We start from the raw sequence: 19367 nt of genomic DNA, 5'->3' as shown, positions 1-19367 counted from the left end.
AAGTGTTAGTGTATAGTGGAGAGATTTGGTGATAAATTTGCCCGTGTATTTTAAAACAGTATGGTTCATTGAGGTTGAGTTATCTGTGCACCCATGGAAGCAAACGCTAGAGAAGAGCTGTATTCTCGAATGTGTTCACGATAATTTTTAGCTTCTGATGTTTGCTGTTTAAGAAGCTGTTGTAAAGACACAGGTGTCTCCCGCAAAGGTGGTAAAGCTACTTTACCGTTGTGGCAGCACCTCGAGTACTTGTTGGATGTATTATGCTCAGCAGGCCAGTAAAGTGCATGACATGGAAGAGGACGAATAGAAATCGAGAAATGCTGTGTCGGCTGCGTGTGGGCGGGACCGGTTTTGAAGTGGAAGCAGGACGAACCAGAAGAGAAATATATATGAGATACTGGCAGCATACAAAAGTATTTTCCTCTCCCACCAGCCACTTTGTCTGTTTCATCGTACTGGCATCCCGGCCGGGTAATAAAATATCTTCTGATCAGGCTGGGATGTGCGTTCTCCTCTTACAATGGTTATAATCCTCCCATTGCAAATATGGGACACAGTAATGGCAATAATTCACTCTGTCACCAATACTTTTAATGGTGACTCACTCTGACCCTGAAGTTATAATATGAGGTGATTTCAAACATGTTACTTTGGAAGGAACAATGATAAATGTCCATCTGTTTCTGTTATGGTCCACTTGAGAAAATAACAAGCTGGATGTAATCTATTCAAATGTTAAAGATGCCTTTAAGTGTGAACTATTGACACCTTAGGGCAGATCTGCAAGCCTATTAATACAGTAGATGGCAACCTGGGAGGCAGAGCCTATAGGCTGATACTGAGGGAGTCAGCCACTGCGTCACAGACCATATTATCTTCTGCGTCATGTTGGGAGCATAATTTGTATAGTATCTATCTATCTATCTATCTAATTCAGCTAACTGTGCTATACTGTACTCAAATTCATCCATCCATTTTCCAACCCGCTGAATCCAAACACAGGGTCGCAGGGGTCTGCTGGAGCCAATCCCAGCCAACACTGGGCAGGAACCAATCCCGGGCAGGGTGCCAACCCACTGCAGGACACACACAAACACCAAGCACACACTAGGGCCAATTTAGAATCACCAATCCACCTAACCTGCATGTCTTTGGACTGTGGGAGGAAACTGGAGCGCCCGGAGGAAACCCACGCAGACACGGGGAGAACATGCAAACTCCACGCAGGGCGGACCTGGGAAGCGAACCCAGGTCTCCCAACTGCGAGGCAGCAGCCCTACCCACTGCGCCACCGTGCTACCCACTCAAATTCATATGTAGGTAAAATGTGTTTTTGCCGGGCCAAAGAAAAGTAAACTTCTTCCCAAACTTATAGAAAACAGAAAATAAATAAAAAATCTGAGACATCAATTAACCAAAAAGCTGCACTTCTTGCAAGTAAACCTGTCTGATCTACGCACAAGGTAGATTTATTTTTGTTTTCAAACATGTTAGTGCTCACTTCAAAAGTAAATTAATGCTGACATTTTGGTATTGCATCTGCATTTCCCATCTGGTAATTGTGATGATGCAGAACTGTGTAGAGACCTTCCGTGTAAGCTAAACTAGAGTTGAAAAAAATGGAAAAGTAAAGAGAGTCGGATGCTTGGCCATCTGATTATCTAGGGGATGGACATTAGCCTTTGTCACAGCTTTATGTAGCCTAATTGATGCCTTCTTTAGACCGTTGCCACAGCTAAATACTGCATGATACAGTGGTATTATCTAGAAGGGGATAATTCTAAAGAAACCTATTACACCTTATATCATTTGTAATTGAAAAATAAACATCTAATGAGTTTTCCAAACTATTCTACAAACTACAACACCTTAAATACAGGACTTCTTCTTAACACTAGAGCAATCATGGCTTTCAGACCTTTCATTCTGTATATCTATTCATCCATTTTATAAAATCATTTATTCTGTTCTAACAGAGAGTTGTGGGTAACAGTCTTATCTTGCCCACTATATGCACACTGAAGGAGTAAATTCTGGAAGGGACACAGGTCCTTTAGAGGTCACATGCAGACACATACACAGCCGTTTTAGAATTACTGGTTTACTGTCCCTCAGCTGCACGTTCTTGAGGTGTAGGGGAAAGCCAGGAATCAATGAAAACACAGAGTGAGTCTCAAACCCAGATGACAAAAATTTTAAAATTAAACATTGAATTCTTCTGTCAAATTTATCACCTTCTTATGAGAAATTGTGTCCTTTTTACAATAACATCTCTACTATAAAGCCAAAGAATACTAACCCTTACCAATAATCAAATTTGGCACTTTGAGAAAGTGATTGTTACCACTGTGTCACCCCTGCAAATGGTGAGGCGAATCAAAATAAGATTCATTAAAGCACAAAGATCTGCCCCCTCCAGCTGGGTGAGGGTAGGAGGAGAAGGCAAAGGAAGCATAGCAGGTGAGACCTCTAAGGAGAACTAATGGAGATCTGTAGAGCCTCTATAGAGGCATTTACTGTGTTCCCCCAGCAGGACACCTTGACCAGACATGAATCAAACCCTGAATTCTGGGTCCAAATTTATTAGGTTATTATGGTTATTAAAGTTATTACTTTTATTTTATAATTGTTTTGCACTACCATGGACTGGCAGCCTGTTCCCTGCCTTGTTTCCAGTGCTGCATCGAAAGGCTTTGGTTGGATGAAGTGATTTTTTAGATTGTAATGTTATGTTCACTTATGTTATTATTGTGTAGATAGTCATGTTGATGCTGTGGTTAGCACTGGAGTCCTGGTTTCAAATCCATACCAGGCCACTGCCTAAGTAACATCTGCAAGTTGTTACCGTATCTGCATATTTCTTCACATACTTTGGGTTTCCTCCTGCATTCAAAAGACGTGTGTTAGATTTGGGCAGTGCTTTTCAGTGGTGCGCCGTGAGAGCTAACCAGGTGTGCCGTGGAAATAATAGTGTAGCGCACTTGGGTCTGAACCTGAGAGGAACAACGTCCTCGGGTGGTCGAGACTTGTCTAAGGAGGACAGGACTACCTGGAGAAGCTGGTCATAAAAGCAACTCCCCAATCGCACTTCAGATCTGCACTTCCTGGCCGCTAGTATCCATCTGCATGGATGTGTAGTCACCAGCAAGTCTCACAGGGCTGGTGGATAGTGAGCATACGAGTTCCCTCTGGGGCAGAGACAGGTGGGCAAAGGGATGCAGCAACTGGGAGGTGCCAGAAAAGTGCCCACTGAGTGCCATGTGTGCAAATGCTGATCTCGGAGCTCCTTTTTCACTGGCTTCTCTGGTAGTCCTGTCCCTTTGGACATGGATGAGATATAATGTGTTTGTGGTTAGTAAAACAGTGGTGTGCCTTGGGAAGTTTTTGGTTACAGAAAGTGTGCCACTTCAGGAAAAAAAGGCTGGGAAACAATTGGTAATAAATAAATTAGAGTAATATGTGTGTGTGTGTGCCCCGTGATGGGCAGATGCCCTATCCATGTTTGGTGTCTGACAGACCCCAGCTGGCAGCACCCTAGAATTGGATTAAGCAGGTTCAGGTGGGCTGGCACCATGCCCGGGATTGGTTCCTGCCTTGTGCCCTGTGTTGGCTGGGATTGGCTCCGGCAGACCCCCGTGACCCTGTGTTCGGATTCAGCGGGCTGGAAAATGGATGGATGGAGGTTCAAAGAATGGACTGATGAGGTCATGATTTAATTACAAGTATTATATGAAGTGAAAGGAAATTGGTCGATCATTATAAGAAGAAGAAGAAGAATGCTTCCAGGCATCAACTTTGCAATCTTTGCCAATAAGCATCCAGACTATTGATCGAGAATTACGAGGTTGTTGTCTTGTTTTGAAAAAATGCAACACAAGTCAATGCAAACAGCTTGACCACGACTCCTTGTAACTATCATGAAGCTTTCTTCTTTGAATAGCATTCCTGGGAAACCTCAAGGAAAGCTAGTTAGCCCATCAGACCGCTATTAATCTTAAATAATATGGATAAGGTGTCATAGCTAAGGGTCGGAATACGTGTGTTAATGGGATGTTTCAGTTTTTTATTTTTAATCAATTAGTAAAAATAAGTCTCGCATCTTGTTTTCATTTTGTCATTATGGGGTACTGGGTGTTGGGATGTGGTGAAAAAAGGATTTTAGCACAAGGCTGAAAAAGAGCAAAATGTGTAAAAAGAAGGTGTGGAATAGTTTGTGATGGTGCTATGTGTCCTGTCCTTGGATTATTAATTAATTAGTCATTCATTTGCACTGTAATGAGCTGATACCATGTCCAAGGCTTTGTCCTTCCTTGCACTCAGGGCTGGTGGGTTAGGTCCTCATGCCCCCAACCATGAAATGGCTTAAGTGGGTTTCACAGTTTTATGGTGCGGTAGATAATCAGTTTTTAGAGAGGTACATCTGTGCAGTGCCTCGCAGAAAACCTTCCACCCCTTCTTGTGCCGACTTAACTGTAGTCTCCTTAACAATAGAGCAAGGTGACATTTCATAGTCTGTGAATGTTTGTTTTTTTTTTCAATATTCTTTCTCTGACATTGTGTCTTTCTTCTTGTCTGGAGTACAGAATCCGCTCCAATAAAAGAATGCTCTTGTTGGTTGGTGGCCTGCCTCCTGGACCGGACCGACTCCCTAGCAATTTAGTCCAGTACTACGACGATGAAAAAAAGACTTGGAAGATACTCACAAGTAAGTTCACGATTTGAAAACTCTGGAATGCTCATCTTGAAGCTTTATGAAATATTGCTGAAAAATAAGGCCATAAAAATATATGGTTATATTAAAGATATTTATTTATTATAGGAGCAATATTAAAAAAAAGTCCTTAACAGTCTTAAGGCAATGATGTATTGCCATCACTTTTAATATAGGTTTTTAATCAGAGCGTGACTTCACACTGTTGTGAAGCTTTATGCATGGGTTCACTTGTTTTTGCTGAAATCTCTTGACAAGATTAATTTTAGCTTAATGCTTTAGTATAGATGTAACACCGAAGGATGAGATGTGTATGTGCTTCTGGAAAAGACTTTAAGGCGGACATTGTGAAGCAGTTTTTAAACAGGCTGACTTTCTGTGTAGTAGGTGACAGGTGTACGTCACGTTTCCAAGGCTCAGAATGATAGCATGCTTCAAAAAAACAATTTGCATAGTAATTATTTCTATTTATTTGTTTAAATGTGTAGCTTTCATAAGCAGCATTAATCTCTCCACTAATGTTAATGGAAAGCCCCTTTTAGGGGAGATGCCAAGCTGCCCGTTGTATCTAATGAAATGTGCCCTGCTCACATCCGTTTTTTTACCTTCTTACCTATAAGTTATTGTATGGTGAGGTCTATTAGCCTTTTGATAAACTATATTGCTGGTTTCGCATTAAAATTTATGTTCGAAGATTTCTTCTTATATACAGAGACCTTTTATGACCATTAGCTGCATTTCTCTTCATCTTCCGTATTGAGTTTGTGTCTTTTTTTCTTAATCCCTCTCCATCAAAACTCCTATAATGTTACGGACATCTCGTGGCTAGGGAACATTCTATATCAGGAATTGGAATTAAATGAGATTTATCTTTGACGGACTGACAGACAGAGCATATCTCTGTGTGATTATAGGATGCCTGTGTTTTAAACCATGGCACTCCTAAAAATATGATTAGATGCAGGTGAGATATTTATATTTGTGTTTTCTCGCAACATGTAATGTTTAAGAGAACACCTTGGTTAGAACAAGATAGAAACTTACAGGTGGCACAGTGGTTGGTGCTGGTCCCTCACAGCTCTCTGATCTGATCACCATGTGTGTAAAGCTGATATATTATTAATAATAATTATAATTCTTTACATTTATTTAATGCTTTTCTCACTACTCAAAGTACTTCAGTGAGTGGGGAGCTACTTCAAACACCACTAATGTGTGGCATTCACCTGAACGGTGAGATGGCAGCCATTTCTGCGCCAGTATGCTCACCACACATTAGCTGTTAGGTTGTGAAACAGATTAATTAGAGACAGGGGGTGATCAAGGGACCAGAATGACCAGGCCATGGAGGGCAATTTAACCTGGGCATTGGGATACACCCTACTCTTCATGTAGGATGCCCAGGGTTCTTTTATGACTATAGAAAGTCAGGAACTCGGTTTTACATCTAATCTGAAGGATGGGGCCATTTTTACAGTACAGTGTCCCCATCACTGCACTGGGGCATTGGGATCCATATTCGGATAACAGGGTAAGTGCCCCCGCTGGTGTCACCAACACCAATTTTCCAGCAGCAAACCTAGTTTTTTTCCCGATGGTCTCCCATCCAAGTACTGGCCCAGCCTGAACATGCTTAGCTTCAAGTGGATGATCTGCTCTGAAGTGCATATGGTGTTCTCCCCGTACTTGGTGTGGGTTTTTCTCTGGATCATTGGTTTTACTCTGAAGTCTGTGTGCAACATTACTTGCCCCTCAATCAGCCTGGTCTGAATAAGTGTTCCATTCATCCATCCATCTTCTAACCTGTTTATCAAGTTCAGGGTTATGGGGAGCCATTAGCAGTCCTGGTTGCATTTGATGCAATGCAGGGACCATCTCCTGATGTGGTAGCTGTTCATCACAGGGCATACCAGCACTCACTCATGGAGTTAATTTAGAGTCATCAATTATACTAACCTTTGGGATGTGGTAGGAAAAAAAAATCACACAGACACAAGGAGAGTGTACAAGCTCCACATGGAATCCTGGAATTTCCTTCATTTTTAGAAAGCACTTGGTAGGATCTCATATGAGTAGTGGGGTATCAAACTAAAAGAAGTGGAAGTTTAAGGCGTAGGTGGGTTCAAAGTTGGCTAAAACATGGGAAGCAAAGGGTTATAGTGTGAGGAACCCAATTAGAAATAGGGGACAATGTTAAAAATGGTGTGCCTAAGGGTCAGTACTGAGACTGTTACTTTTTTTTAATATACATAAATGATCTGGATAGGAATATAAATAACAGACTGAATCATTAAAGAATGACTTGGACAGCATGCAGGCTTGGGTAGATATGTGGCAGATAATGCGAGTAAATGTAATGTTCTACACATAGGAAGTAGAAATGTTAGGTTTCTGCATACAATTAGAGGTCTGAAACTTGAAAGAAGTCTTAATGAACTCATCGCTATCAACATCCAGACAATGTACAGAAGTCATTACGAAGGACAGCAGAATGTTACGTTACCCATCTGTAACCATTAAGAGACCAGGCTTTAAATTGCAGTCCAGGGTGTTTCATTTCAAATGCACTCTGGTAGATTTCGGAGGTTCTTGCAAATATTGTGATATTTTTGCTCTGGTTCTTAACTACTCGCTGCCATTTCTTGGAATATTCTTGATGATTTCAATTTTAATCTTGTTTGCCTTGGATTGCCCTTTTAGGCAGGTCCTTTTAATCTTTGTTTTGCTATTTTGTTCTTTTTGTTGTATATTCCTATTTTCTGTCAATAAATCCTGCTTTTAACAAAAATATTTTGTACTCTCACTCTGAACAGGTCAGGGGTTAACAGTGATCCCCTCCTTTGTGAGGCATTTTGAGAATGTTTTTGGACTTCACGGAATATATTTTGCGAACTTTGAGAGTGAAACACATGTTGGAGAGATGTAGGCCGAAGCCAGCCACACAGGTGGAAGTGAGGCTGCCTTTTGTGCTCAACGTTTTGATGTATACAGGAAGCTACTGGAAACATTCTTTCAGTCTGTAGAGGCCAGTATACTGTTTTGTGCTGTGGTACCCTGGGAAAACAACTTAAACTCAAAAGATCCACAATGCCTTGACAAAGTTCCTAGAAAAGTCTTCTCCATCACAGGGCTAATCCTGGACACACTGGAGGCTGTTGTGGAAAAGAGGATGGTGGCAAAATTGGATGCCATCATGAAAAATACCCTCTCTTGGAGCACTTTTAGCCACTGGCTCATTTCACCATGGAGTGCTAAGAAAAGCCTGTGGGTGTCTTTTTGCCTGCTGCTCTCAGGCAATTCAATGCTTGCTTCCAACTCCCCAAACTAAATGTATATATTCTCTAAGTTCATTTTGTCATTTTGGCACAATATAAATTAATTATATTGTAGCAGATAGAGGCGTGGAGCCACCTCTAACACCCTCAGGTACCACTCCAAACACCGTATACAAGTACAAGATTCTTTATTTGTACTGTAATCATGTGCCCAAAGCACCCTCCACTCCACACTCATAAATCACAATAAACTCTCTTCAATAAACCAATCCTCCTCGCCCAGACACTTCGCCCTCCTACCTCCCAGCTCAGCTCAGTGTCTGGGCTTTCCCACAGTCCTTTTATACACTCTGACCCGGAGGTGTTCCTGTCCAATCAGTCCACAGTTCCTTATTCCTTCCGGGTCAGGGTAAACAGTCCTTTTCTTCAACCCGGGAGCACGTCGTTCCTTCCTGTCACATGACCGTGACGTACTCCCGGGTTATAGGGCACATAAGAGCCCACGAGCCCCCCTACAGCGACTCCCGGTGGCCCCCAAGGTATCCAGCAGGGCTGTGTATAAACACTACATAGTCCATGAGGCCCTGCTGGAACTCGGGGCACGATCATGCTGTCGGGAGAGCTCCTCCTGGCGGCCTGGGGGTGAGGGCCGGAATATGTAGCCGGCCATCCATCACAATATATATATATATATATATATATATATATATATATATATATATATATATATATATATATATATATATATATATATATATATATATACACAATCATATGAAAAAGTTTGGGAACCCCTCTTAATTCTTTGGATTTTTCTTAATCATTGGCCGAGCTTTCAAAGTAGTAACTTCCTTTTAATATATGGCATGCCTTATGGTGACAGTAGTATTTCAGCAGTGACATTAAGTTAATTGGATTAACAGAAAATATGCAATATGCATCAAAACAAAATTAGACAGGTGCATAAATTTGGGCACCCCAACAGAGATATTACATCAATACTTAGTTGAGCCTCCTTTTGCAAATATAGCAGCCTCTAGACACCTCCTATAGCCTTTGATGAGTGTCTGGATTCTGGATGGAGGTATTGTTGACCATTCTTCAATACAAAATTTTTCCAGTTCAGTTAATTTTGATGGCTGCCGAGCATGGACAGCCTGCTTCAAATCATCCCATAGATTTTCGATGATATTCAAGTCAGGGGACTGTGACAGCCATTCCAGAACATTGTACTTCTTCCTATGCATGAATGCCTTTGTAGATTTCAGACTGTGTTTTGGGTCATTTGTCTTGTTGGAATATCCAACCACCGCGTAACTTCAACTTTGCGACTGATGCTTGAACATTATCCTGAAGAATTTGTTGTCATTGGGTTGAATTCATCTGACCCTCAATTTTAACAAGGGCCCCAGTCCCTGAACTAGCCACACAGCCCCACAGCATGATGGAACCTCCACCAAATTCAATAGTAGGTAGCAGGTGTTTTTCTTGGAATGCGGTGTTCTTCTTCCGCTATGCAAAGCGCTTTTTGTTATGACCAAATAACTAAATTTTTGTCTCATCAGTCCAAAGCGCTTTGTTCCAAAATTAATCCAGCTTGCTAAATGAGCATTTGCATACAACAAGTGACTCTGTTTGTGGCGTGAGTGCAGAAAGGGCTTCTTTCTCATCACCCTGCCATACAGATGTTCTTTGTGCAAATTGTGCTGAATTGTAGAACGATGTACAGATACACCATCTGCAGCAAAATGTTCTTGCAGGTCTTTGGAGGTGATCTGTGGTTGTCTGTAACCATTCTCACAATCCTGCGCATATGCCGCTTCTGTATTTTTCTTGGCCTGCCAGACCTGCTGGGTTTAACAGCAACTGTGCCTGTGGCCTTCCATTTCCTGATTCCATTCCTTACAGTTGAAACTGACAGTTTAAACCTATGAGATGGCTTTTTGTAGCCTTCCACTAAACCATGAGACTGAACAATCTTTGTTTTCAGACCTTTTGAGAGTTGCTTTGAGGATCCCATGCTGTCACTCGTCAGAGAAGAGTCAAAGGGAAGCACAACTTGCGATTGACCACCTTAAATACCTTTTCTCATGATTGGACACACCTGTCTATGAAATTCAAGGCTTAACGAGTTAATCCAACCAATTTGGTGTTGCAAGTAATCAGCATTGAGCAGTGACATGCATTCAAATCAGCAAAATTACAAGGGGACCCAAATTTTTGCACAGCCAGTTTTTCACATTTGATTTAATTTCATACAACTAAATACTGCTTCACTAAAAATCTTTGTTCGTAAAACACCCCAGTACTCAGATGTTCCTAGGAAATGAAAGACATACCACTGTTATCTTTTTTGTTGAAAGTAGAGTAAATTATTATGCAGGCAGAGAGGGGTACCCAAACTTTTTCATATGACTGTACTAGCTGTTCCTCACGGCTCCGCACACGAAGTAGTGAAACAGGACAAAATTTAAAAATCAATAAACGAAAGGGTATCACTAGCTAAGCAGAGGCAAGTTACACTCCAAAACGCAGAGGTAGACCGACTCCCCACACCTGACGTCACGCTTCCCCCTCCCCTTGGCCCGCAGCCTCTGTCTTGGATTAACATGAATAAATCGCTTCTGCAAGTGAACTATGATTCTTAGCGCGATGAGAGAAAATCAACTGAAATGTTCAAGCAAATTCTAGAAAAAAAACTAATATAAATCTGTTAAGTAGTTTTCTCGTTCGCTAGCTAAGCAGATGTAAGATACACCCAGAGGTTGGGGTGTGAGTGAGAAGGGCATCTCTCTTTGATTCATGCAAATAAATCCGTACCAGAAGCAAACTATGATACTTAGCGCAATGAGAGAAATCGCAAAATCAACCGGAATGTTCAAGCAAATTGTAGAAATAAACCCGATCTGAATCCGTTAAGTAGTTCTGTCATGAAAAGCGATTAGATATACAGACAGACGTTGGATTTTATATATACAGATATATATATATAAAGAGAAAGACAGTGATTGATTGATTGATTGTTCATATAATTTGTTGTGCGAGTCTGTATCTTTGTTTTTTGTATGTTTGCACTACTGTATGCATCTAAATTTCCCCTTAGGATTATTAATGTTTATCTAATCTAATCTAATCTAATTTAATTTTCTGAGTAGGCTGGTGGATTTCAGGCCTGCTTCTCTGGGTGTTTTTGATGGTGTCACACCACTTTTGGCCACTTGTGAGATTAAATCATAACACCATCCAGCAGGGTAGTGGGTTACACTCTTACAAGTAAAGGTGCCAGAGTCAAAATCTTAAGGAAGTTATCTGCAACTACAGATAGCTGGAAGTTCACCACACTGACCTTTAACCTGCTTGTGTGGATGACATCACAGGTCATGACCTCCTGGCATGAGTCATTAAAAACAGAAAAGCAACCTCTTCACAAAATGGCATACCCATACTAAACAAAATGACATTAGGAGATGATACAAAAATAATTTAACTACTATAAAGACATTGTTAAATTGAAACTACTGTATTATTAAAACTGAGCCATATAATGCTTCAGAATCTTAAATGGGTCTGAGAAAGATGAAAAAATGTAATGATAATAAAAAAATAAATCAAACCTGCTTCATTTGTTCATCTCTTGGCCATTGCTTTGTGGTTAACCTCTAATGAGTGTTTGCCAGCCAGTTGGTCTGTCTTTTAAATTGGTGAATATAAACTTTACCATTGAGATGTTAGCCTGTTACTGGACTTTATAGATAGTTGTGTTACTTGCTTCAGTGATGAGTTTTTTGATCATTAGGTAAATCATTTATAAAACAAGAAAATGCATATGCTAAAAAAAAATCAGGTTTATAAAATTTCTATACAATTTACTGTTATAAATTACAATCATCTTGTAAATGTGTGTTTCTGAATGCTCCTCGATGCTAATCAGCCCCATACAAATGCAAATCTCGATGCTGCAGACATTCACTGGCGGGTACAGTAGCCACCTGCCTGACACGTAAGGACCTCACCACCTGACCTCAAGTGCTTCTGGCCGCGCTCTGCAACTGAGCACATAAGATCACAAGCGTCAATACAGAGCTTCTCCTCTGCATTCTGGAGGCTCCGGGAAAGGCATAAGGTGCCAGTGTCTGAGCAGGTAGTCACTATCACCTGGCACATGTAATGAGATGATTGATGATATAATGAATAGTACACGCCATATGAAAAACTGAGGGTTTAGCCAGTAATCTTACCAACAAGTCAGCCATCATGCACACATCATGTCTGCCAAAGCTACTTTTACTCAAAATAAATGAAACATGTCGATACAGTCACACCGAACCATGATGTTTATCATTCTCAATTGGCATCACAGAATGTCATTGCTTACAGTTAACAAAAGAAGCTTCATTCTCGCTAGGTGACCTTATTGTAATATGAGTGCAGTAAAGTGCTCTGATTATGTTAGGAGAAATAGACACTGCTGCAAATTGCCTTTTTAAGTTGGCAAAATCATGTTGTGCTTTATTTATGTACACACACACACCATACAAAACTGGATGTAGTGCCTCCTCAGCCAGCTAATAACTTCCATCACAATGGCATGATGAAGTGAAACATAGCTGAGATATTCCTGACCTGTCAGCCAGTTCCCTTAAAAATGACAAAAGGTAGTCAATAAAAACTGAAAAAAATCAAAAAAGTTCTTCATTTGCAAATATGGAGAAGTTGCCCTCTTAAATTACAGTCTGTACATCATATTCATCACTTTTGAGGTGTATTGTGTTTGTTATGTCAACACATATTATATTAACGAGTTGGTTATATGAATTATTATACATGCAAGTTGTTGTTCAGCTGATTTGCGGCATTTCTGTGTTTGATCAAGGGGGTGGTCATTTTCCAGTTTCTCTGAAATATTGCTTATGCATGGGTCAGAGATACTGTAAATATATATAAGTTTTCACTTAGAAATCCTGACATTTTGGTGAGAAGTTCTGTACGGACACTTTCTGTGCACACATAAGCTTTATATATGAGGCCCCTGCTCTTTACCCACAATGGTTAACAATAAGGCTTTGTTCCGAAAGGCAGCATTGATGTTGCTGAAAAATCAATATTTTATTAAGGTAAGAGTCATTTTTAGGATCTTCTTCAATCTCCTACGACAAAGACAAATTTATTGCTGTGCTGACTCTCAGAATCACTCACTGTCATTCTTTCAAGTAAATACTTGGTTTTTGAATCCATCAAAACTGCCAACCTATGGCCAGCATCTTTGGCATGTTTATTTTTTAATACCTGCACAATTCCAATGCTTGACCTTATTGACAGTGTGCCTATCTATCTATCTATCTATCTATCTATCTATCTATCTATCTATCTATCTATCTATCTATCTATCTATCTATCTATCTATCTATCTATCTATCTATCTATCTATCTATCTATCTATCTATCTATCTATCTATCCTGCTTGCTACCTACCTACCTACCTTCCTACCTACCTAGCTTTCTGTTTATTTAGTCGTATTTATATATTTAATTTTGCTTAGAGATAAAATGTACTGAGAGCTAATCCTGTGTGGTCAACAAATTCCTTACTGGGTGATGATTGAAATTTTTTCTCACTTGAAAATTTGTGCAAAACACCCAACCAACTCACATTTGTTGTGCATGAATGGAAATTTAAGAAACAAGAATCCATTCAAAGATTGATTCCCCATAATCCAATTGTAGGTTCAAGTGGAGACAAAGCAGCATTGAGCAAAAGGCAGGAACCCATCAATTTCCAGTTGACGCCTTGCCTGAGATACTTATCTATGGTACTGTATGACAACCAGCATACTCAGAGAGAAGATTTAGAGATCCTTGGAGAACATGCAAACTGCACGCAGGCAGCGACCAGGCTGAGCTTTGAACTGAGTGTGCTGGATTTGTGAAGCAGCAATGCTGACTCCTGCACACTCCAAACCCAAAAATAAATAAATAAATAAATAACTTGAACTTAAAAAGGAAGTAACCTGCAGATTCCTGATTTGAGATCTTTTTCACCCACGTGATGATGTGCCTCACATTGCAAACCCAACATGAAAAGACCTGAACTGTGCTCACATATACCTGCATTATTATCACCCTTTAATTTAATATTGTTTTTTATCAATATGCTGTTGCTGGAGTATGTGAATTTCCCCTTGGGATTAATAAAGTATCTATCTATCTATCTATAATCAGGATTTTCCTTCTGCGTTTGTAACTCATTTTTTGCTAAGGAGCACACTGATGGGTCTGAGGCTGACATAACATTCGGTGTTCTTTGCCCGAGTGTCTGCTCTGCTTATTGTTGTCATTATTAGGATACAATTAAGGGAGGAAACTACACAACAAAAATAATGAACTGATAGGATAACAACAAAAGACAGTTAAGTATTTGAAGATGCAGCAAAAATACAACTATGTCTTAATGTCTTATAAATGTAAAAAACACACTGCCAGTGCTGTGTTTTTTCTGAATGCAGAATAAGAGAAATGAAAAAGACCTGAAAATGAAATTAGATCATTTAGCGTTAAAACGGCTCACTGATTTGTAACAAAAACCTGCAGCCACAGTGGGTCCCCAGGACTGAGTTTGGGAACCTCTGATGTGGACCGCTTTGCACAGATCTGTTTTTACTTTGTCATTAAAGGGTCTTACTCTGTTCATCAATGTCAAAAAAGGCAAATTAAATCCACGGTGATTGAAAGTTGTATAATAATAACTTCCGAAGGGTGAATAATTTTTTTAGGCATAGTAAATAGAAATTCATTTAGAACAAATTCAATTTTTGACTAGAGGTTGGTCATTCAATCTGGCATAGCCTGTCAATTAGTAAAAAAAAATGATTTCTGTAGCTCTAAATCCAGATCTTCACAGAAATATTTTACCACGGAGTAAATCGTCCCTGATTGTGCTTCCCTATGTCCATTGTCATATCCTACAGAGCGTCATGGCGGAGTAGCATACAACCTAACAGAGTGAAAGAAGAGAGTCATGTGGTGGGGACAGGACTCAGGGACACAATTCCCAGTCACCATTCGCCATAAAACACGACAATGTTGGACTGTGAGATATATTTGAAAACTGACACAGATATGGGGAGGACGTGGAAACTGTGCACAAGGGGCTTCCAAGCTGGGACTGAGTCAAATACGGGGCGGTGGTAATACCAGCACGCCATTGGGTTTGCCCTGTCCATTCGGAAATGTGCAGAGGGGTTTGGCTAATTATTTATAGGCACTCAGTGAGTAGCAGGCACAATTATGGATGAAGGCTGACTGCTTTTTGAGTGCATTCACAGGTGACAGGACAAGAATGAACAACATCTGTGCAACCCTCTCTTACTGTATCATTATACACAGTTAATATGAAGAATTTTCAAATAAATGAGTAAATAGGCTTTATTTTCCTTAACACATTTCTAAAGGAAAAAATTACAAAGGGTCACTGAAGACCACGGGTCACCAGAACAAGTAAATCATGCAACTCAAATATGTTTTTGCAACCACAATTAGTTATAAAAGTAAAATCTATAATATATTCCCTAAAGTGCCACTTTTTAAATTTGTTCTATTTAAACCTAATTAATTGTGCTTAATAGTGGAAGTGATCCAATAGTTTATTTATTCATTTTTTTTTTTTTTTTTTTGCTTCTTTCCACATTGATGACCTTATGAGTTACTAAGTTATTAAAAAATAAAATAAACATATTTACTCCCTGGAGTTTCTGTAGTTAAGTGCACAAAGAAACGTGCTACATGAACAGCAAACAAACGAATTGGCAATGTGTGACTATCATTAGGGATTCCTTATAATAAAGTAAGTAGATGGGAAAAATAGAGATCACCTGCTGGATTTAAACTTCTGTTCTGAGATGGATTTCAGCATTTTCCTCACAGCACTAAAATACAGTATTTCCATACCATGCCAGGGCAGGATATGTGTGCTTTAGTACTTCATCTGCTAGATCAAGAGGTATTTTTGCAACAAAATGTGAAGAGTACATTATTAAAATTCACTCATAACTTGTAAATGAGGCAAAACCTACAAGTATGACACATTTTGATTAAGACATTTATCAATACATTTATAGCTCTGCTTTCTTGGTGTTGCTACAGTTGTCCTGGTGCATAGGGCTTACTGCCACCTAGTGGCCATAGTTGATGGTTAACAGAGTAAGGAAAGAAATGTAATGAATATGATGTGTCCTGCAAAAAGACACAAATCTGAGGCTACAGGTTTAGGTGACACTTCAGAATGGCAGCCGCCTTGGTGCATCTATGAGTCTGATACTGTTCAGTGTTAATAAGACTTACAAAGCATCAATAACAGCATGTTAGAAAGGGGGCCAGGTACTGTAATGTGCATTCATTACTCAGGTACTGACTGCTGTGTGACAAGATCTTAACAAAAACTTTGCTTTTATTATATAGACAAAAAAATGACAAATAAATGCATTTTACCAAGCTACCACATTCCTGTGGTAAAGTGTTACTCAGGTATCCTCGGTTGTTGAACTTGTTCTGTTTATTCTTGACTGTCCTCTCTGTCCTACATGATTAATAGTTTTTCTTCTTCCTTCGGCTGCTCCCATTAGGGGTTGCCACATCTTCTTCCATATCTTTCTGTCCTCTGCATCTTGCTCTGTCACACCCATCACCTGCATGTCCCCTCTCACCACATCCATAAATCTTCTCTCAGGCCTTCCTAATTAATATTTTTTTCTTAATTTCCTTTAAAACCGATAGAAACAGAGAATGGTCCGGTGAATATCAATGTATACCCTGTTTTTCTTGGACTGAGTAGTATCACTGGACATCAAAGATTTTGCTTCCTGAACACTTTTGTGATGCTAATATAAAAAATCACCTTGACATTTTCCTATTATGTATCGCCTTATTAGAATTGCCATTTTTGTGATTTCCTCTAATATTATAAACATACATACTGTACACAGAACTAGAACTGGTGATCTAAAAGTGGCGGCACTGCGACTACGAATGCAGTTTAGATATACAGTACCAGGTACTGCTGTTTCATTTACAATGGGACTAAAGAGTCACAATACATTAAAAAGAACAGAAGCTTTGGTAGGAAAGTGTGGCACATAAACCACAACAAAAATATGTTTGCCCACTCTTCATGTTAAACTTGGACTGAGGAAAAGTTTCATGAAAGCGATGAACAATGAAGATGATGGATCTCGAAAGCTGAGACAGATGTTTCCACGACCAGCTGATGCCAAGATTAAGGAAGGCGTGCTTGTTGGTCCACAAATCAGACACGTCAACAGTGACAAGCGGCTTGAAGATCTGCTAGGCCAGTGCTTCCCAAACTCGGTCCTGGGGACCCCCTGTGGCTGCAGGTTTTTCTTACAGCCAGCTTCTGGGTTTAATTGGACTCCTGGGCTTATTAAGTGATGTGTTATTGCCCAGGTTCTGTGTTTTGGGAGCAATATAGAAATTAGAAAAAAAGTTTGGTAAAAAAAAATTATTAAAATGTACCAAGCAGTTATATGGGAATAATGTATTTTTTTTTCTTTTTAACAATATTTTCATCTTGATTTTCATTCCACTTTTCCAAGTCTTCTAATTGTTAATGAATTCCTGATTTAGTAACTAGTGCAGGCATGTCAAACTCACTACCATTGGTGGGCCGCTTCGACTGCCATACGTGCGTCAGCGGGCTGTACTTTAACACACTATTATGCAAAGTTACTGTAGCTTTCTTTCCATTACTGAAAACTTTAAAAAATGTAACACTTAAAGTTTAAAGAAAAGCAATGTATTTCCATACAATCTCTGTACAACAGCGTACAATTAGAGTCTTAGCCTCTTAGCTAGGTCCTTATATAGGAGTCTTACAGTGTGAGATCTTTTATTTTGTCCCGACACTTGGAATCTCTTGTTAGTAACCAGTTTGTCAATATCAGGCTTGAAATCTTGTGCAGCTGCAACTTTTATGTGGGATGAAAGGTGCTCGACAGTAAGCCTTGAGCGATGTGGGGTTTTGGTAGCTTTCATTAACAAAAACAATTGCTCACAAAGGTAAGTGCTTCCGAACATAGACCGTACTCTTGATGCCAACTTACGGATCTGCACATACGAGGGTGGCAGGTAAGTATACAAGCCTGGCACACCAACTTCGTTATATTTTGCCTTCAGAATAGAATCTGACTGCAGTTCAATCAGTTCCATTTGGATATTCTCAGGCGCATTCTCAACGTTGTAAGAGTATGGTGACGTAAACAGCACAAAGTCCTGTTCGCGTGAACTGAAATTACGAAAACGCTCACTGAATTCATTGCTCAGTAATTCAAGTTGAAAAAAAAAATCCTCCCAAAATCAAATTGTACCCTTCACACTGCAATGCAAATATTTCGATTTAAATTAAATGACAAAGATATAGACCTATCAATTTATGCATGTTTGGCATTGAGCAGCTCAAAATTTTACTTTACTGAGTTTACTTCAAAGTTTATATTGTAAAATAAGCCGATATGCAAAAAACACCCTGACCTACACTAATTTTACAAAGTCAAAATCACAAAAATTTGGCTCATTAACTTTGGTCAAGGCTCGTGAGGTGGGGGCACTGTCATGCCTAGGGTATCAAGGAGCTGACGCCGCAGCTGCAACTATACTAGCAGATGACGTTTCCGGTACCATAATGCCATGGGAAAATGCGCTTTTGTCAGAAGGCGGAAGTAAGAAAAGTCAATAAGTAACGCAGAAGATGCAGAATGATTCAATCACAAATGATAGTAATCATTTTGTACAAGTTTAGTGCTAACTAGGATCTGTCATGCGGGCCACACAGATTTCTGTTGTGTCTGTGTTTGACATGCCTGAACTAGTGGGTCTAACACTAAAGTAGTTGCAGCCTTTCATGATTCAGTGTCATTTGCTGGGGTGTCCGCTCCGCTCGTTTTTAATTGTCATTAATGAGATACAACAAAGGGGGAAAACTGCACAGAGAAAGGGCAAAATAGAATGAAATCAACAAAAGAGAGTTAAGCATTTAAATCTATAGCAAAAACAGAAATATTTCTAAACGTGCAAAAGTTCGCTGACAACACTGCTATTGTGGGCTGCATCAGGAGTGGGCAGGAGGAGGAGTATAGGGACCTAATCAAGGACTTTGTTAAATGGTGCGACTCAAACCACCTACACCTGAACACCAGCAAAACCAAGGAGCTGGTGGTGGATTTTAGGAGGCCCAGACCCCTCATAGACCCAGTGATCATCAAAGGTGACTGTGTTCAGACCTATAAATACCTGGGAGTGCAGCTGGATGATAAATTAGACTGGACTGCCAATACTAATGCTCTGTGTAAGAAAGGACAGAGCCGGTTATA

The 19367-nt window shown here is 39.8% G+C and overlaps 1 protein-coding gene across 1 annotated transcript in view; it reads left to right on the top strand.

Moving 5' to 3' along the window:
- The window catches only part of klhl14 (kelch-like family member 14), a 116497-nt gene that overhangs the window by 23338 nt on the left and 73792 nt on the right, over nucleotides 1–19367 (top strand). Inside the window, exon 3 of the mRNA XM_028804445.2 lies at nucleotides 4587–4708. Coding sequence (XP_028660278.1) covers nucleotides 4587–4708 — 122 coding nt within the window. The remainder of the gene's footprint in view (nucleotides 1–4586; nucleotides 4709–19367) is intronic.

The sequence above is a fragment of the Erpetoichthys calabaricus genome, chromosome 6 (assembly GCF_900747795.2).
Source record: "Erpetoichthys calabaricus chromosome 6, fErpCal1.3, whole genome shotgun sequence".
Lineage (NCBI taxonomy): Eukaryota > Metazoa > Chordata > Cladistia > Polypteriformes > Polypteridae > Erpetoichthys > Erpetoichthys calabaricus.
This window is presented reverse-complemented; position numbering and strand designations above follow the sequence as displayed.